Consider the following 19,968-nt stretch of genomic DNA (forward strand, 5'->3'; position numbering starts at 1 on the left):
TTGTGAGGATGGGGCAGAACACAAGCCTTGGGGGCAGAAGCCCCTCCGCTCCCAGCCCAGCTGCTGCAGGCCCAAGGCCATACATGGGGCTTTCCCACGCTCAGAGTAGAGGCCTCGCCCCAGGGGAAAGCCCAGCAGATGCCCTTGATGACAGCTCACGGGTGATTTCTAGGGGGACCTGAATTCCTGTGCTCCCAGGGGAGCTGATCTCAGTGGTCAGCCAGTGAGTCGCTGCTGTGTGAGCGCTGGGAAATTGAGCGAGGTCTCTGCCCCTTCCCAGGGAGGGGGCCAGTGCTGGCACGCTCTGTTCAGCGTGGCTCTGGGGAATGCACAGACACCGCCCCCAGCAGCATGGGGCAGGGATGTTATTTTACCAGCAGCCTCGGGAGGAAACTGCTTGGGAGGTAGTTTCCCCAGCGGTACAAGGGAACAAGCAAGCTGCTGGATGTGGGCTGGCCACGGGGAGGGAATGGGACAGGATGAAAGGCAGGCAGGGGACAAATAACTAGCAGAAACACCCTTTCCTCCGGGGCAGCTCCCACACAGCAAGGCAACAAGGCCATGGGTGTTTTATCTTGTTTCTTCTGCATGGAGTCCCTCTTGCTCTGCAGAACGAGCGAGAAACCCGTGCGGGTGGCTCCAGCAGAGGGGACAAGACGCCAGCTCTGCTCCCCGGCTGCTGCCTGGCTCTGTTTGCAGTGTGCACGGCCCCTCAGTCTGGGCGGCGGAGATTAGACGCCAGCCTTGTAGCTGGGGTGAGAGGCAAACGTGGGGACTTTGTGGTGTGTCTTTTGCTCTGTGCACAACAAGAAACCACTAGGGCATGGCCGAGTGCAAATAACTCTGTGCAGACCCAGCACTGCTGCCCTGGCTGGCTTGTAACACGGTGAGAACCACAAGAGGGCTCACAAGATATTTAAAGGGATACGACCCAATTCCGATACATTACTGTTTGCACGGGCTGGAATCAGTCAGACCCCTAGTTTGTCTCTGAGGCCGGTGTAAATCAGGAGTGGCTGCCCTGGCATCAGGGAGGCTGTCCGTGAGTGAGAGGGGAGGGCTTGTGCCTTGAGTCATGTGACTGTAGTGAACCCTGCGCTGTGAAAAGCCGGGATCGGTGCTGAATGCAGATGCCAGCAGCGCACAGGATGCCCCAAAGGGGAACGGAGAGAGTCCCCAGGCTGCTCAGCAGGGAGCTCAGGGCTGCGTGGAGGGAGGGAGCCAGCCTGGGGAGATGAGCCCAAGGGCTGGAGGGGAGAGTTCCCTGGGAGCTTTGACTGGAGGGAGGGTGAGTGGTACAAGCAGTCCTGGGATGAAGAGGATGCTAGTGAAGGGCTTGGAGGATTGGGGAGGGGGCAGCCAGGACAGAAGGGACAGAGCTCCCAGTGCAGCACCTGCAGGTCTCTCCTCTGCAGTTAAAAGCAAGGGTGGGTTTGCCATCCAGGCCGGAGTGTGCAGGGCGGATAAGGCTGAGCTTGAATTTAGCAAGGGCCCCAAGCTGCTGTGGACAAGGGCGGAGTAATTTAGCGGGGGTCGAGGAGTCCAAGCCGGGGGCCGCCCACTGAAGGCCGGATTTGTCCCCAAGGTCAGACTAGCCGTGAATCTGAGACCTCATAAGTGCAATTAGCTGGGCAGCGACTCCGAGAGCTGCTCAGCCCAGGTTCGATGGCTGGCAGCCGCGGGGCCAGTGTGGGACCAGGGGCAAGCCTGAGGCTGGGGGTAGCCGAGGAGTTTGTGGTCAGTTCCAGGCTGGGGTCAATACTAAGGGTCAGAGTCCAAGCCAGGAGGCGAAGCCCAAAACAAGCCAAGGTCCAGCCAGGAGTTCAAGAGCATGAGACAGGACCAGCCCTGGTAGCACCAGGAAATTCACCACGCTGCGGCCCAGACAGTTCCTGGACTGCCGCTTGGGTTTATACAGGGCAGAGAACCAATCAGGCACCATGGGGCTGCTGCCTGACAACCCCCCGACGCAGAACGTCCCGTGGGCTGTGTCCATAGAAGGTCGTGGGAAGTGGGGCGCAAGCTGCTTACAGCTGCTGCAGGGTGGCTGCCTGGCATGCAGCTCTGCAGGGCTGGATCCTTACCATGCACGTGTCTTACAGATTCCATCTCTGTTTTCAGGATGAAGTGAAGCTCCCGGCCAAGCTGAGCATCAGCAAGTCTTTGAAGGAGACAGAGAAGGAAGAGAAGGAAGAGGAGGGCGCAGAGGTGCCTGCGGGCGAGGACCATGGGGATGAGGACCGCATCCAGCTCTCCTCAGATGAGGAGGTGGAGGTTGAAGAGATCATCGAGGAGTCCCGGGCAGAGCGGATTAAGAGAAGTGGCATGAAGAGGGTGGACGACTTCAAGAAGGCTTTCTCCAAGGAGAAGATGGAGAAGACCAAGCTAAAGACCAAGGAGAATTTGGAGAAGACCAAACACAACTTGGAGAAGACTCGGCACAACCTGGAGAAGAGGATGAACAAGCTGGGCACCAAGATCGTAACCACTGAGAGGAGGGAGAAGATGAAAACCTCTCGGGACAAGCTGAAGAAATCCTTCACTCCTGATCACCCCGTCTACGCCAGGTCCAAGACAGCAGTCTACAAGGTGCCACCCTTCACCTTCTACGTCAAGAAGATCAGAGAGGGCGAGGTGGAGGTGAAAGCCACGGAGATGGTGGAGGTGGGAGGAGAAGAGGCCGAGAACACGGAGCTGCTGAGAGAGGAGAGCCCTGAGATGCACACGCTGCTGGAGATCACGGAGGAGTCGGACGCAGTGCTGGTGGACAAGAGCGACAGTGAGTAGGACGGGCGGTGGCACGCAATGGACAGCTGAACATGTAACTTTTCACACTGCAAGATCTCTCTTTGCCCCACGCGTCCCAGGCAACGTGTACCCGATGTATCATTATTCCTCTGGATGTCCAAGCCGATCCCCCGCCATCCCGGACAAGGTGTCGTTTATATTTTAGTTTTAGCACACAGAGGAGTTAGGAATACAGAACGGTTTTTCTTACACTCGTTGTGGAGACCATTCCTGCTAGTGGCCCTGTGAGAGCTTGCTAGCCACCAGGGACCCAGCTGGGACCGTGCTAAAACCAAGATAACTTCTGTACACCTGGGATTGATCCCTCTTTGCAGCTCTCGGAGACCTGATGCTTAGAATGCTTTCTGCCTGGCAAACTGTCCAGCGCTGGAGATCCCCCAGTCCATTTGTCAGCCCGAGCAGCCATCCCCACAGGCAGACGGAAGGGAATGCAGGAGCCCAGCTGGCTAGTAGCAGCAGAGAGACATTTTCCACCCCTGCCCGTACGCCAGCTCCTGGGGCCATGTGGTCTGGAAGATCTCCAGTGGAAGGTGGATCTCTGACGTGTCTTAGCATGTGGCGAGGGAAGGGTTAAGCCAATCCCACTGATGGGCAGAGCATGTGTGAGGATGGGCAACGCCATGTCGGGCTAGGAGGGGCTCTCTGACACTTCCTGACCCCAGAGGGCTGAAAAAGCTAACGGGCTAGTTCTGGGGAAGCCAGCATTGTGCACCACTTGGCTACCACGGGCACCACATTACCTGGGTGGCAGCGAGATCCCCTGGCAATGCGGGTATCCTACACACACACACAGGACCCCGCCACTGCTGCCAGTTACACCACAGCCACTCCAGGCCTTCCTGGGACTGCCCCAGAGTCATGGAGAGCTTATCATATGCCGCACGCTCCTGTGTGTGTCTGCAGTGCCCGGAGCGGTAACCATCTGCTTGCTGGAGCCCAGAACCGCTTTGCTGCAGTGGGCTCACGGTCACCTGCAGGGAGCTGCGTGGAGTCAGGTGTCCCACCCCGTCACCGGAGAGTGAGCCCCGTACCATGTGGCATCAGCAGGCCAGGAGGTGAACAGTCATTGGCCGGGGGAAGGTGCAGGCTGGGAGTAGGGCCCAGCAGATTGTGAGCTGCACGCTCACAGGGGTGCATGCAGGGGTGCTGGAGAGCCCAGCAGGCCAGGAGGTGCACGCTCACGGGGGTGCAGGCCAGGAGTAGGGCCCAGCAGGTTGTGAGCTGCACGCTCACAGGGGTGCATGCAGGGGTGCTGGAGAGCCCAGCAGGCCGGGAGGTGCACGCTCACGGGGGTGCAGGCCAGGAGTAGGGCCCAGCAGGTTGTGAGGTGCACGCTCATGGGGGTGCAGACTGGGGGCACTGGAGGGCCCAGCAGGCCAGGAGGTGCACGCTCACTGGCCGGGGGAAGGTGCAGGTGAGGGATGCTGGAGGGCCCAGCAGACCGGGAGGTGCATGCTCACTGGCTGAGGGAGGGTGCAGGCTCAGAGTAAGGTCCAGCAGGTTGTGAGGTGCACGCTCACAGGGGTGCAGGCAGGGGCGCTGGAGGGACCAGCAGGCCGGGAGGTGCACACTCACTGGCTGGAGGAAGGTGCAGGTGGAGGGGTGCAGGCTGGGAGGTGCACGCTTACTGGCTGGGGGAAGGTGCAGGTGGGGGGTGCAGGCTCGGAGATGCACGCTTACTGGCTGGGGGAAGGTGCAGTTGCAGGGTGCAGGACATGAGGCCCACGCTCACTGGCTGGGGGAGGGTGCAGGCTCAGAGTAGGGCCCAGCAGGTTGTGAGGTGCACGCTCACGGGAGTGCAGGCAGGGGCGCTGGAGGGCCCAGCAGGCCAGGAGGTGCACGCTCACTGGCCGGGGGAGGGTGCAGGCGTGGGGTGCAGGATGTGAGGTGCACGCGCACTGGCCGGGGGAGGGTGCAGGTGGGGGGCAATGGAGGGCCCAGCAGGCCAGGAGGTGTACGCTCACTGGCCGGGGGAGGGTGCAGGATGTGAGGTGCACGCTCACTGGCCGGGGGAGGTTGCAGGCAGGGGTGCTGGAGGGCCCAGCAGGCCAGGAGGTGCACGCTCACTGGCCGAGAGAGGGTGCAGGTAGGGGGTGCAGGATGTGAGGTGCACGTGCACTGGCCGGGGGAGGTTGCAGGCAGGGGTGCTGGAGGGCCCAGTAGGCCAGGAGGTGCACGCTCACTGGCCGAGGGAGGGTGCAGGTGGGGGGTGCAGGATGTGAGGTGCACGCGCACTGGCCGGGAGGGGTGCAGATGGGGGGTGCTGGAGGGCCCAGCGGGCCAGGAGGTGCACACTCACTGGCCGGGGGAGGGTGCAGGGTGCTGGAAGGCCGCTGTGACTCATTTCCAGGAGGGCTAGAGGATGTACTGATGCCACAGAAAGGAGACAGAGTGAGGATGGCTCCTGGCCAGCCAGAGAGCAGTCTTGACACGGGTCTGTGGGCCTGATCCTGAACAGCTGAGTCTCTCCAGGGAGTCCCGGCATGGCGCAGGCTCAGGGCCCTGCACATCCCCCCAGGCTCCCCGCTTGCTGCCATTCTCGCTTTCCTAGCTGGTGTCAGATGCCCGGCACAGTCTAGGATGGGGCACTGCCGCTTGAGCGTCAGCTTTCCTATCCGCATGCACCGCAGCTGCTTAGCAGGCTCCCAGCAGAACAGAGCGAGGACCGCAAGTGCTGGGACACAGAGTGTCTATCTCCTGGCCAGCTGAGGTCAGCTTTGGGGCTGGCAATTCCCAGCCCCAACCCCTTTGCAGCCCCCCAGGTGGCAGGGGACACCGGGAGGTTTGGCTTGTGTTCATCCTTCCCTTAGTTCATATTCACTGGGCACAGCCCAGCCCCTGGCACCTGCGGCCGCCGTCCTGATTGCCATGTGACACACGGGAGAATGGAGGTTTGTTAACGTAGCCACAATATATAAACATGCTTCTTTGTTAAGAGCATTTTCTTTCTTATTGCCAGTCCCACTCCCACCCCCAGGGTCCTTCCCCTGCAGCAGAGCTCCCGGCCTGCCCAGGCCAAGTGGGCACGGCCCCAGCGGCTGGGCTCTGTGCCCGGCTCCCTGGTGGGTTCTCTCTAAGCAGCGAGGAGACGTCTCCAGACCCCTGTGCTGCCCCCATGGATGGGCAGGAAGAGATGGGGTTGGATAGGCCTTTGCCATGTTCTGCCCTTCCCTGCCAACCCCACGATGGCACCACCGCTGTGGGGGGATGCCAGGCCCCAGGCAGTGGCGGTCCCTGGGGGGGCAGGGGAGTCTTGCTTGCCTTCGGTTGGGATCTGTGCTCACTGTTCGCCCCGGGAACCCTGCACAGCAGGAGGAGAAACCAGATGTTCTGCAGCTCCCCAGCCCTGGGCAGGCTGAGCCCTCACTCCTCTGCCTAGGGCCATTCCCTCAGCATGTGCATGGGGACCTAGTGCCTGGCTGCGCCCCACACTCCCGCTGCGCCCCCCGTGCAGCCCAGCCCGTGGCAGGGGAGGTGCTGGCTGGCAGAGGAGCAGGCAGGGCAGGGGGCTGTTCACACTCTGTCTGTTTCCTGGGGCCCATCTATTGTTTTTTACAGATCTATTTTTCTTACACAGAAGCAGTAGCTCAGAGTAAGCGACTCCCAGGGCATGGGCGGGCACTTGGCTCGAGCAGCCGAAGGGCACCAGGGTTTGGTGCCGTACTAAGCATCTCTGACCGGAGAGAGGGGGCAGAGCGCATCCACGGGGCAGAGAGCGAGTCCTGGGCCCTGCTGTGCCCAAGGTGACGAGCTGGGGGCCATGGGAGCTGGGTGGAGCTTTATCCATTTTCTATGACTGCATCCTGGTGAGCAGCCCGACCAATAAAGTTTCTTTTCTAAAAGGCCAAGAGTGGAGCATGTTTCCCACGGACAGGGGCGAAGGGCATCGGCTGCTGCTGGGTGGAAGGGAGCCAGGGCTCTGCCCCACAAGCAGGGGGCTCCAGCTGCCAGAGGGCAGCACCATTTGCTCCCTCACCCAGGTTAAACTGGTGCCCCAGCACAATGGGGGAAACTTTCCCCGTGTTGGAGGGACAAGACCTGTGGCAAACAGGCCGTGGGGGGGGGGGCATAGGTGCTGGAACTGCGGGGGCTAGGGGGCTGCGGCACCCTGGCTTTACAGTTTGGTTCAATGGCTCTCAGCACCCCCACTATACACATAGGTTGGCTGCGGCCACCCCCTGGCACAAGAGCATGTGCTGGAGGGCCCGGGATTTCGGAAGCTAGGAGCGGCGATGCCCCGTGCAGCAGGCACGATGCCCCGTGCAGCAGGCAAAGCTCTGCCAAAGCTTGGTGGGAGGGGAACACGGAAGCCCTGAGCAGCAGTAACCTCCAACACTGGACTGAGCAAGGAGACACTCGTCCCCCCACCCCTGGGCCGCACTCAGAGAGGGGGAACAGCAGGCACCACGTGCCCAGGCTGGCACCCAGCGAGCCCGGCCATGCCCAGCCCTCACGTGGCGTCAGGGAACAAGGCCGTGCTGGGCAGTGACTCATCAATGATGAACGAGTGTCTGCGACCTTGGCAGCAGGACTAGGAGTCTGCTGGTGTCCAAATAGCCCTTCCCCTGCCCCAGTGACCCCTCCTGCCCCACACCTGGCTCCTCCCCACTCAGGGGACAGGGTTCCTGCTCAGAAGGGGGCCTGGGACATCACTCCGGGCCACTCCCACGTTCTGCCAGGCCATGCTGCACCCCACGAGCGACTCCCAGGCTCCAGCTGCAGGGACAGAGGCCCAGGGAGGGCCAGTGACCCCCAGAAGCCCCAAAGCGAGTCAGTGGTATAGGCAGGACCTGACCCATATTCTCGCTCCAGCTCTTGGGAGACGGATGCAGCCAGGCAGGGAGGTGGGCACCGAGCATGCTCTCCATATGTGCCAGTTCCACGGGGGGGATGCAGTTTAAAAAAAGGCTGAACCAAAGTTTGCCGGAAAGCATCGAGGGGCCCCTGGGACCAGGCAACAAAAGGCACCTGCTCCTTGTGATTTCATCCCAATAATGTAGGTCCTACATAAAACCAGGGAGTGTTTTGTTTTGCTTTCTCAGGAAGAGGGCTGGGTATTTAGAACATGGCAGAAGCTGGACAACCCCTCTGGGGGAAGGCAGCTCGCTGCAAACCCTGACTCCCTCTGTCACTGTGTGCCCAGCTCCCACATTCCTGCACCCAGACCCCAGCAGTGACCCACCCCAGGCTGGCTGGACACCCTTCTCCATGCTCCCCCCGGCCCCATCCCACAGGCCCTGAGCCTCAAACACATTTGTGGATTCACCCTGCCCCCTAGTGGGGCAGGTAAGCGCCATCACTCCCATGTTACGGGGGAAACTGAGGCACGCAGCAAACACATGTCGCTCCCCAGCCTGGCCCCGGGGGAATCACAGCTACCAGCACAGTGAGTGCCCAGCACCCCTCCACTAAGGGTGGGGGACTCGGAGTTGGGAATGCTGGGACAGGGGTGGCCTTTCAGAATGCACTGGGCCAGTGGGTTCCGGCCTGGCCCCAGCTGAGGGAACCGTGGCTTGGCATCCCCTCCCTGCCCTCTCCCTGTTTTCCTAGCACATCCACCGTCCAGCACACAGGCTTGGGGGGGGTCAAAACAAGCTGGCCCGGCCCAGCTCCTCCCAGCACCACTTCCCCCAAGAGTCCCCAACAGGCAAACATCTTAGAGCCCGCAGAAGGGGGAGAGGGAACCGCGCCAGCTCAGAGCAGGGGGTTCTCAATGCCATGCTGAGATGCAGGTGGGAATGGCGGGATCCTGGCTCCCAGTCCTTGTGGGTCTGTGAGAGCCCCTGGGGAGCCCCTAGTCCCAAACCCTGGAACAGGCGAGGCCTTGGCCACTAGCAGGAACTGCCCCATCCCGGCCAGGCCTCTCTACCCTGCCGGCGTTGCACATGCGCTCACGGGGGGCAACCGCCCTGGCGAAGCAGGCTGGGCTGTGGGAGGGCCTCAGGGGAACCACCCAGTGCTCCCCAGCCCGGCGCTGACGCTGGTGTGGGCAGGGGGAAGGAGGGGGCTCTGCCTTGCGGTTTTCCTCCAGCACTGACAGTGCAGCTGTGGCGCAGCCTCAGTGTCCTGCCACGAATGAAGCGGGGGCAAGAGACAAAGCCGCTTCAGCCCCAGTGGGGGCTGGGGAAAAGGTCACCAGCTGGGGACACCTGCAAAGAACCGGGCAGGGGAGCACATGGGGCAGAGAGGAGCTGCCAGCCCGGGCCCCTCTGCCTGTCTGGCAGTGCCAGCGCCAGCTGCTGCCAGAGGGAGCTGGAAACCCTGGGTCTGGACGCAGCTGCACCAGGAAGCTCCGCCTCATCTGTCAGGGGCTGCTCATGGCGTCGTCCCTCTCTCAGGCTGGGCCCGTCCCAAAGCTGGGCTTGGCTGCAGAGCCGCAAAGCGGGAGCTCTGCTAAGGTGTGAGGAGCATCCCCACATGCCCCGTGCCAGACTCCAGTCCCATCTCCTAGCTGTGCTGTGCCAGGGCCGGCTCCAGCAGGGGCAGGCATTTTCAGGAACCTCGCACCTTTTTCTTGGTCTTGTTCAACCCTAGCGAGAGTCTGCAAGGGGACGGGGCAGGGACAGCCCAGGGCTCGGCTCCCAGCAGCCTTGGCTGAGTGGGTTCCTGTGACATCACCAGCCAGCATTCGGCAGCCCACGGGGAGTCTCCTCAGAGTGTGCTAGGAAAGCCCAGGGCACAGGGGAGCGAAGGGCACCCAGCCGGCTGGCCCCCAACGCCTAATTGTTTAGCTGGGAAAATACATCCCCACTCTGCAGAGCCCGTCTGAGCTGGGTCCAGCACAGCCCGCTGCCCACAGATTCACACAAACAATCCCACTCTGCGTCTGGTGCACCTTCGCCCTCACTGCAGAGCAGCAGCGTTGCTGGTTGCCTGTGAGGTAGTGGGTACATGTGTCGAAGGCCAGGTCGTGGGGACCTGCCCCTAAGAATCAGGGGAATCGGCAGAGCTGGGGGGGGGGGCGTGCCAAGAGCTGGGGTGCCATAGCAGGGGGTTGAGGGGCCTCACAGTTGGAGAAATAGCATGGCTGGACCTGCCCTGCCCTGTTCACTCAGCTGGGGCTCATGGGGCTGCACAGACACAGAATCTAAGGGGCCGTTTCCCCACCGCCGCAGGAGGAAATCGTCTGTGCAAAGGAGCCAGAGTTGGAGCCAGAACAGAGCAGCAGGTTGGAACGCAGCTTGTCCTGCCAAGAGTTACCAGCACGGCCACTGAAACTACTCGGGTTTCCACGCCATGATCTGGGGGGTTCAGTGCTGCACCAGGCTCTCCCCCCAGGGAAACGGGGTCCCTGTGCAATGTAATCAGTGCAGCAATAGGGCTGGGGGGACAGTGAGCCATGAATGTCTGTTCTGAATCCTGGGGAACAGAACAAGCATTTGGGAGCAGCGCAGCTGGAGCTCTTATTGGCAAATAAACGCACTCTCTTATTTTTAGCTCCACTGAAAACCCCCGGAGGAATCAAAACAGCCAGCGGGTTTCTCCAGCAGCAGCAGACGGGTGGGTCGGGAGGGGAAGGGGGGATGTTATCAGGCTTGCAAAAGCAGGAGCGATCCAGGGAATTGTTTAAAAACACACCTACAGCCAGGAAGGGGACAGCATGACCTGTTCCCTTGAGCCCATGCATGATGCAATCGCCGCCTGTGTCCTAGCCAGGAGCCTAGCCAGGTGTCTGCTAGCTTCCAGGAACACAGGAGATGGAATCCACATGGATCACTTCCCCTCAGAGACCACTGGTTCTTTTCCAGCCCCCTTGTCCTGAGGGGCACTACGCCACGTACAACGTCACACATGCATATCCGTCCCTTGCTGTCTCTGTAGCAGGCAGCTGAATGCTACACATCTCCAGCATGGCTGAGCTCCCAGGGCTGCTGCTGGCTCTGCCCGAGGCCCCAGGCTTGGAGATGAAGTTACAGAGAAGTCGTGAGGTTAAGAGCCCGAGTCTTCTGGGTTCACGTGCTAGCCCTGCATCTGGTTCCCAGTGGCTAAGCATTGGTTACCAGGGCTAACGGCACGTTCTGCCATGCTGTGCGGTCATGAGGATGCAGCAGTTAGCATCTGTGCAGGGCTCTGAGATGCCCTGGGAATGCCCAGGGCCAGCTCTCCTCGATGGCAGCTGAGTGAACGAGCTGTTCATGCTCTAGCTGGGGCCTCAGTTGTTGCCAAGGGTCCCAGGCTGCGCGGGGTGTGTGCCTCACGTTGGCAGAGAAAGGACCTAGCAGAGGGCAATGAGTGCCCTGGGTTGCACCTGGAGGGCAGCCAGCCCAGCTGAGAGGGGCAGGATGACACCTACCAGAAGGAGTCAGGGCCAAGGCAGGGAGCTTGGCCTGGAGCTCCTGGGGATGCTATCCTGGGAAGGGAGCTCTAGCAAAGGGCGAGGAGAGATGCTGGGAAGCCCCAGGGCAGGACCAGCTCCTGTGATGAGCCTGGACAAAAGGGACAGACCCCGGGGAGGTAGCCCAGGCGTTGGGTTTCTGGAGGAAAGGGACACACACACAGACAGCCTGGGAGAGGCTGATGGGAACGGGGCCTCCAGGGAGAAAGTGCTGGGTGGTATCACCCAGGACAAGGGCAGCAGAGAACTCTGCAGAGCCCAGAAAAGGGCGAAGAGTCTGCGGAGGAGCAAGCCCAGGAAGGGGCCTAGAGACAGGCCGAGGGAGGAAGAAGTCCTGGGAGTCAACAACAGTCAGAGAACTGTGCCCCACACTCCACGCCAGCCCAGGAGGTCAAGGCAACTTCTCCTTGCGATTTGCCATCAGGACAGGGCACCCCAGGGGCAGGGGCAGTGAGAGCCCTGATGGCGAAGGCTCTGCTGCCCGCCAGGATGGAGCAGAGCAGACTCTGGGATTCAGGGAAGCTGAGGTCAGAGCAATGTTGGGGCTGGGCTGGGGAGCTTCATTCTATGAAAGGAGCCTTTGTTCTTCCCAAGGGGTGTGGTGGATTCTCCACTGGACGGCATCTGCTGATCACAGGCATCATCCTCAAACAGGTACAATCATGCCAGCTGGAGTGGCCATGGTAGGTGGCATCACACCAGGCGCCATGCAGTGAAGTTTCCAGCCCCGACTGAATCATATGAATCCACAAGCCCTAGGGGGGTCCCACGGGTGGTGCCAGGGAGGGTCACGGCGTGCACACAATCACGTGTCGCTGGACACTTTGGGAGAGCGCTAACCAAAGAGTCTGCACTGCTGTTTTGGGTATGATGAGTGATGGCAGGAAGGCCCAGTCATTGTGAGAAGATTGAGACATTTCGCGCAAAGTCAAACCACTTTATGCTGAGGATTTGGCACTGACGAGTCAGCTGGTGAGAGGGTCCTGGTTTCTGACTGGTGCAGCATTGCAGGAATGACACAGGTGGGATAGATCATGAACTCTGGCTCTGGTATCTCTAGGGAGGTGGTGGAATCTCCATCACTGGAGGTTTTTAAGAGCAGGTTGACCAAACACCTCTGAGGGATGGTCTAGATAATACTTAGTCCTGTTGTGAGTGCAGGGGTCTGGAGATGGCCTCTCAAGGTCCCTTCCAGTTCTATGATTCTATGATTGGCGAGACATACACTGTGCAGGAGGCGGCGAAACCTGTTCATAGAAGAACGTCCACTTTGCTGTGACTGTTTGAATTCTGCTTGCAGCCTATGGAGGTGAACTCACTGGTGCTCTCCAGGGTACTCGACCCCACTTGCCCAAGTAGGTCTGGGGGCCCAGTTCCAAGGTTCTGGACCTTGGTCTTCTGCCATGAGCTGTTCTACCCATAGGGTGGGCAGCATCTTGGAGCCCTTGGGAGTTTGGGGCTGAAATTCTCTGTCCAACATTGTTGTGGACACTTATCTGTCATTGGGGCCTATGCACCAACAGAAGATGCAGCATCTGCAGAAAAGGACACATTGCACCACCAGCGAGCAGCAAAAATCCAGTCCGCTTCGCCAGCTGACACACTGCTAGCACTCAGAACTCCGACTGAACAGAGGACTGTGAAATCTCGATCGGTTCCTTTAGTGCGGGTTCCCCAAACGACATCACCATCCAGGTTTTGATATTGTGGTGCCACTAAGAGCTTGTCTCTAATGGGCTCCTTCTTTAGGCACCTTAACAACCATCGCTGGACCTGGGTTTCAAACAGAGGATGTGCCATAAGGGAAGCTGATCACATCCTCACCAGAAATTGCTCCATAGTGATCAAGATTGGGTCTCCTAAAACATACTCTCTAGCTCAATCACAAGATATGGGCTGGATGCAAGGGGCAGTGGCAGAGGTTACCTGGCCTAAGTTGTGCAGGAGGTCAGGTTAGGACCTAATGGTCCCTTCTGGACTTAACATCTCTGGCTTTTTTGAAGTGGGAGGGATGCTGGTGAGGGCCTGGCTTGGCTCCTAGAGGATGATCAGAGAGAAGTCTCTGGCCTTGTACTGAACAGTCTGGGGGGTGAGAGCCTCCTCCTGGCCCATCCCCCACGCTCTGGTGCAAAGGGCAGAGATTCCAGTTCTGGGATGTCCTATGTGTGTCCCTCACCAGGCTGGGGCAGCAGGAGCAGGAAGGAAACCCCTGGAGGCATTAAACACAGCCACCAGCCTGCGAGCCGACTCTGACGCAGGAGATGCCGGGGCACTGGCTCCACTCTGGGACGGAGAAGTGGAGCTCAGATGTGATGAGCACAAGACTAGTGAGCTGGTGCACCTCTTCCACCCTCCCCCACCCCCCACTAGCATCCAGAAGGGAAGAAGAGGCAGCAGGATGTGCCAGACCTGCCTCGTGCAGCCCCTCAGGGCATGGCACAGATGCCCCCCACCCCTAGTCCAAGGCACAGACACAAGGAGCTGAAATAAATTGCAGAGATTATTTGGCCAATTTCTACCACTCTAAAATTCCCACTCCCTTCACTTCCTGTCCTAAACTGCTGTGCCGCTGTTCATTGGGGGTTGCCAACGCTGTATTTCTGAAAGAAGGAACTGTTTACTTAGCACCCCTGCCACACCCCTCTGGTATTATCCTCATCATTATTTTGAATAATAATACTAAGCAGCACTCACCTCCCTTTGCCAGGGGTGTTTCTTGCTGTTTTTTGCAGCACTCAGCAATTCCCAGTCTTCTTGTACTGCGATGAGGGAATAAGGGACTGTTGGCAACTCTATGCACCGAGCCCCAGAGGCAGCTGCATCTGGATGTACAGGGATGTCTGCTGCCCAGCCCAGGTTTCACAGTGGGGATAGCGCACGTGCGTGTGTGTGTTGGGGGGGGGGCACTGGGGCTAATGCTCACAGATTCCAAGAAGACACAGGTTCAAATCCCCCTGGGGAGGCTGAAAGGCTGAGTCCTCACCAGGGAAATAAACTGAGTCCTGCTCAGACCCCATGTACCCCATCCCTGTGTTTTGCCCCCCCAGTCTCACCCTCCCCATATACCCCCACCCCCACTTTGCGCCTCCTCCCAGGCTCAGCCCCCCATGTACCCCATCCCCATGTCCCTGCCCCCAGTCTCACCCCCCATGTGCTCCCTCCCTCATGTGCCCCCTGGGCTCAGCCCCCCATGCCACCATCAGGGCCCAGTCCACCGTTGCCCCCCGGGCTCAGGCCCCATGTCCCCCGGGCTCAGGCCCCGCATGTCCCCCCCGGGCTCAGCCCCATCAGGCCCAGTCCCCCACGTGCCCCCCGGGCTCAGCCCCCATCAGGCCCAGTCCCACGTGCCCCCGGCTCAGGCCCCGCATGTCCCCCGGGCTCACCCCCATCAGGCCCAGTCCCCACGTGCCCCCCGGGCTCAGGCCCCCATGTCCCCCCGGGCTCAGCCCCCATCAGCCCAGTCCCCACGTGCCCCCGGGCTCAGCCCCCATGTCCCCCGGGCTCAGCGCCCCGCATGTCCCCCGGACTCAGCCCCAGTCCCCACGTGCCCCCGGCTCAGGCCCCCCATGTCCCCACGGGCTCAGCCCCCATCAGGCCCGTCCCCACCGTGCCCCGGGCTCAGCCCCCCATGTCCCCCCGGGCTCAGCCCCCATCAGGCCCAGTCCCACGTGCCCCCGGGGCTCAGGCCCCCCATGCCCCCGGGCTCAGGCCCCGCATGTCCCCCGGGCTCAGCCCCAGAGTCCCCACGTGCCCCCCGGGCTCAGGCCCCGCATGTCCCCCGGGCTGCAGCCCCATCAGGCCCAGTCCCACGTGCCCCGGGCTCAGGCCCCACATCCGCTTCCCCCGGTCTCATGCCCCGCATGGTCACCCCCGGGCTCAGCCCCCTTCAGGCCCAGTCCCACGTGCCCCCGGGTCAGCCCCCATCAGCCCAGTCCCCTGTCCCCCCGGGCTCAGGCCCGCATGTCCCCCGGTCAGCCCCTACAGGCCAGTCCCCACTGCCCGGCTCAGCCCCATCAGGCCCAGTCCCCACGTGCCCCCCGGGCTCAGCCCCCCACTGTCCCCCCGGGCTCAGGCCCCGCATTCGTCCCCCCCGGGCTCAGCCCCCATCAGGCCCAGTCCCCACGTGCCCCCGGGCTCAGCCCCATCAGGCCCAGTCCCACGTCCCCCCGGGCTCAGTCCCCCACGTGCGCCTGCCCTTTAAGGGTGCGGTGACAGCGGCAGCCCCGCCGCGCTGATGTCAGGCGCTGCCCGGAACTCAGCTGAGTTTCCCGCATGGACATTCCCGCACTTGCCGCTCCGCCCCGGAGCCGCCAGGTCCCCTGGCCCCTGGCCCGGCCGAGCGGCGGGAGGGGAAGATTAATGCCGAGAAGAGCCACGGGGGCACCCTCCGGGCAATTCATGAATAATAACGGAGCCTCGTGGATAAAGAGCTCTTTGATTGGCCAGAAGAGGTCCACGTCCCCTCGTGACTAATAAACATAGAGGAGCACCATTGGCCAGCGCGCTATGACGTAGTCCGCTGTGGGGGCGGGCTGATGGGCAGAGGTTCTGGTCGCGCCGCGAGGAAAGCAGGAGGCCGAGTCCCAGGCCAGCCGGATCCGCCACCCCCCCCGCCCGGCCTGGGATCCCGTCCCCGCAGCTTGAGTGGGGAAGGGCTTCGGTGGTCCCTCGGGTGCTGCTCCCTGGGTGCTCAAGGCATAAGAGTGCGTTGGTCCCCCCTGGTGCTGGGGCCAGCGAGGGGAGGCTGTAGCTGCCTCCCATGGGGCTGGGGTCAGACGGGAGGGGGGAGGCTGGTAGCGCTCCCATGGGTGCTGGGGTCAGACGGAGAGGGGGAGAGGCTGGTAGCTGCTCCCATGGGTGCTGGGGTCAGACGGGGGGGAGGCTGTTAGTGCTCCCATGGGTGCTGGGTCAGACGGAGGGGGAGGCTGGTAGCTGCTCCCATGGGTGCACTGGCTGTGTGCGACACGGAGCGGGGAGTGGTAGGTGCTCCCATGGGTGCTGTGGCCAGAGGTGAGGGGGGGAGGCTGGTAGCTGCTCCCATGGGTGCTGGGGCCAGACGGAGGGGGGGAGGCTGGTAGCTGCTCCCATGGGTGCTAGGTGCCCCTGGCTCTCTCTCAAGTCGCAAGCCAGGCAGCGGCCAGGGGCTGTTCTGAGAGTGAGATTTAAATGCACAAGAGTCAGGAAACAGAAAGTGGTGATGCTGGTGGCAGCCGGAACCCGGCTCCTCTCACACTTCCATCTTGTCTTGCATCAGCCTGGCTTGGCTGCTGGCTCTCCCCAGGCCCTGCTGCAGGCACACGCCTGGGCTGGCATAGGTGGTGCTGGGCCACAGTGAGTGCGAGGGGCCCTGGGGTGCTTGCTCAGTGCTCCCTTGGGAGCTGAAGGGGATTGAGATAGACCAGTTGTGACTGAGCGGGAGCCTGACCCAGCCAGGTGCTGCTGTCACTGTTGCTCAGTAGCAGCCGAGGGGCAGGAGTTAGGAGCTTGGCCCAGCTGCGAAGCACCTTTGCTTTGCTGTTCCGACGAGGGCCACTGACTCGTCCTGTTCCCAAGCTTCGAGGTGGCTCACTGGGATCTGACTTGCTGAGCGAGTTGGGCACAAGGCCCCAGCCAGTGGCATCTCTTTGCACAGCGCTGTCAGTAGAAAAAGGTGCCTTTTGTTTGAGAAACTTCCTTGCTAGCGCTTGTGAGCTCCCTGCGCCTCTCCTGTCTAGCAGCAGAGCTGCCTAAAGTTGAAGCACAATGAATATCCAGTGTCAGAGATGATTGGAATCACCTTTCTTTTGACAAGGGTGTCAGGGCTGGGTGGGTCTCACAGCCTCGGTCAGAAGACTCCACAGTTTCACTTTTGTTGTTACTTGTCCACTTTCTCTCTGTTCTGAGGCGCTAGGTCTGCAGCCACTGGGGGGGCATGGGGGGCCATTTTTCTGGCACCCAGAAATGAGCTAGGCATCTTAGAGAAATAGATAAGAGCATTGTACCCGAAAGACTTGGAATCAGCATTACTAAGAGCGTATGTGAATGCCACCACCTGGCACTTTAACAACAAGGTGTTGTGTCCCACGGGTGGCGAGTGAGCTCCCTCCTCAGGGAGGCTAGCCTCTAGCTCTGCTGCTGCCTGCCAGAGCCCATGATCAGAGGAGCCCTGGCCAACCTGCTGCTAGGCCGGCCAGAGCCACCCCAGGCCACCAGCTGGCCTGAGCACTGGCCCAAGCCACTCCTGGCTGCTCCAGCCTCTGGCTGCCAGCCTGAGCTCCAGGCTGCCAGCTAGAGCTGAGCCCCTGCCAGCTTCAGGGGAGAGGGGGAGTGAGGGAGGCCCATGGCCTGGGTTAGGGGAGGCTTAGCCTTTGATACCCACAGGCCATAGGGTTGCCAACTTTCTAATTGCACAAAACTGAACATCCCTGCCCCACCCCTTCCCAGAGGCCCCGCCCATACTCATTCTATCCCCCCCAGGGTGTGGGCTGAGGCAGTGGGTTGGGTTGTGGTCTCTGGGGTGGGGCTGGGGATGAGGGATTTGGGGTGTGGGAGGGGGCTTCAGGCTGGGGGGGTGGAGCTGAGTGTGGGAGGGGGGCTGAGGGTTGGTGTGTGTGTGTGGGGGGGGTCCTTGCTCCGGGAGGGAGTTTGGGTGTGGGAGGGGGGCTCAGGAGGGGGTGTGGGGTGCAGGCTCTAGGAAGGAGTTTGAGTGCAGGAGGGAGGTGCGGGGGTGGTGCTTACCTCGGGGGAGGGGGAGGGCTCCCAGAAGCAGTGACATGTCCCTCAACTCCTAGGTGGAGGTGCAGCCAGGTGGTTCTGTGTGCACAGTGGAGGAGTGAGAATAGCCCCAGAACATTCTGAGAAAATGGGGGCTCTTGGGAGGGGTCTGGCTGTCCCCTGCAGCTTGCCATGCAGCTCCCCACACGGCATACTGCATTTTGGGTTCATTACAAACCCCCCCGCCCCCTCCCAAAGGAGATCTGGAGCACAGATTGCATTGCATTGTTTCTCAGCTGCATTTCAGTCCCCAGAACAAAGGTGGTTAAACAGCACCTCTCACTCACTACTGCATGGCTTTCATGGGAGTGCCTGCCAAAGCACGTTATCAAGCATTCAAAGTGCAAGGACTGAGAGAAGCTATTTTTAACCATTCATTAGCCGCCCCTGCCCTCCACCATGGCAAGACACACTGAAGTTTAATGATCCTTGTGGTTTTCCAAACCTATTCAGCTGCTAGGCTGGGTGAGAGACTTGTGCTCAGAAGTGTGTGTGTGCTCTGTGACTTGGCTCATTTAATGCATCAGTTTAAAATGGCCTCCCATAATTGCTGGCACGGTGCAGTAACAGCTCAGGAAGTTGAGTCCCAAATGAAGCATGCTAGGAAAAGAACGGTGTTGGGAGCTGTTTGGGAGGAAGCCATTCCTCTGTTAAAGCTGAAGTAATGTTCCAGTGTATATTTCTTGTGCCTCTTGAGGAGGAAACTTTTGCCATGCAGGCCTGTCCCCTGCTAGCAGTGATCAGAGTTACCAGGGTACCTGTGGTTCCCTGCCCGCACACCACCAATGCTGCTATAGCATAACCAAGGAAACCCGAGGCTAACGTTCTAGCATCTGTTTGGTACCTTTGCACAGTCTCTGTTTATTTCACCTAGTACCGGTGTGAGTGAGACTAGATACTGGCAGAATGGTTACAGGCTGGCTCTGTTCCAGAGATGAAAGGAAAGGCTAACCACAGAGACAGAAGCCAAGCAGAATCGGAAAGGTTCATCCCTCCGGTCTTTAAACCTAGGCTGGGGACACTGAGCAGTAGCAAGTCTGGGTTAGGTGGGTGAGGGACCCCCTTAAAGGTTAGTCAGACCAGTGCTTTAATAATGCAAGAGAGATGGCGTAGCGCTTCCTCCTTTCTCTTGGGGCTTGTCTATGCTGGGGCTTTCGCCACCAGCACAAACACCTACTGTAGGTGGCCACACTGGTGCCAGTCACTACTCTCACTGCAGCAGTGCCTACAGTTGTCGATGATGCAGCAAAGGGAGAAGTGTTCAGTAAATATTTGTTTGGTATTTGGGGGGGGGAAACACTAGATATGATCTAGTCGTCATATGATGAAACACTTTCAATTTCAATAGTAGCTCAGAAGTGCATTCAACATCAGCTACTAAAGTTAGCTGTCTTTAAATCGGCAGGACCCGATAAATTGCATCCAAGGGTTTTGAAAGATCTGGCTGAGGAGCTCGATGGACCATTAATGTTGATTTTTCTGTAACTCTTGGTGCACTGGGGAAGTTCCAGAGGACTGGAAGAAACTTCATGTGACAGTATCTGGAAAGGGTAAATAGGCCAACCCAGGTAATTACAGGCCTGTCAGCCTGATGTTGACCTTAGGCAAAGTACGGGAATGGCTGATGCAGGAATGGATTAATATAGAATTAAGGGAGGGTAATGTAATTAATACCAATCAACATGAGTTTATGGCAAATAGACTCTGACTAAATTGATATTGATATAGATATATTTGGTGTGATTGCAAATTTGGATGATAAAGGGATTAGCATTGATAGCATAGACTTCAGTAAGACTTTGTACTGCTGTGACGAACTGGGACTGTTCCTAATGTTTGCTCTGAATACTGTGTTGGTGCCTCAGTGTCCCCTAGGCAGTTCTTAAGTATCTTGGTGGTGGGATAAGGGTGTGTGATTGCTACAGAGGAAGGGGCCAGTGCCCCTAACTGCCGGGCACTCTGCCTCCTAGCAACTGATGGCCTGGGCCCCTCCTCTGCAAAGGTGCCAGCTGAAAGTGTTGGAGACAAAGGGATCAGGTGACCTCCTGGCCCGGGAAAGGAGCTGAGCAGAG

At 59.9% G+C, this 19,968-nt stretch overlaps 2 protein-coding genes and 1 long non-coding RNA gene across 10 annotated transcripts in view; all 3 read left to right on the forward strand.

The window, feature by feature from the left end:
* Positions 1–4,882, forward strand: part of CAVIN1 (caveolae associated protein 1) — a 29,903-nt gene extending 25,021 nt beyond the window's left edge. Inside the window, exons 2-3 of one of the 5 annotated variants that reach the window (XR_012654672.1) lie at positions 2,122–3,863; positions 4,864–4,882. Coding sequence is in view for 1 of the 5 variants with exons in the window: in XM_032772788.2 (XP_032628679.1) it covers positions 2,122–2,787 (666 nt within the window). In the remaining 4 variants the exon portion in view is untranslated. Of the gene's footprint in view, positions 1–2,121; positions 4,099–4,135; positions 4,417–4,643; positions 4,683–4,863 lie in introns of those variants that run through there. The other 4 variants (XR_012654671.1, XR_012654670.1, XR_004372610.2 and 1 more) reach the window with 4 other exon arrangements.
* A 36-nt stretch (positions 4,883–4,918) lies between these two features.
* LOC142045802 (uncharacterized) lies at positions 4,919–6,650 on the forward strand. The gene is made up of 2 exons (XR_012654673.1): positions 4,919–5,031; positions 5,096–6,650. It is a non-coding gene; the product is annotated as an uncharacterized LOC142045802 (long non-coding RNA).
* A 9,017-nt stretch (positions 6,651–15,667) lies between these two features.
* STAT3 (signal transducer and activator of transcription 3) overlaps positions 15,668–19,968 on the forward strand; it is a 37,908-nt gene continuing 33,607 nt past the window's right edge. The window contains exons 1-2 of one of the 4 annotated variants that reach the window (XM_075059755.1): positions 15,668–15,787; positions 19,302–19,464. The gene's annotated coding sequence lies outside the window, so the exon portion shown is untranslated. The remainder of the gene's footprint in view (positions 15,788–19,301; positions 19,465–19,968) is intronic. The other 3 variants (XM_075059757.1, XM_075059754.1, XM_075059756.1) reach the window with 3 other exon arrangements.

This window comes from Chelonoidis abingdonii, chromosome 21, assembly GCF_003597395.2.
Source record: "Chelonoidis abingdonii isolate Lonesome George chromosome 21, CheloAbing_2.0, whole genome shotgun sequence".
NCBI lineage: Eukaryota > Metazoa > Chordata > Testudines > Testudinidae > Chelonoidis > Chelonoidis abingdonii.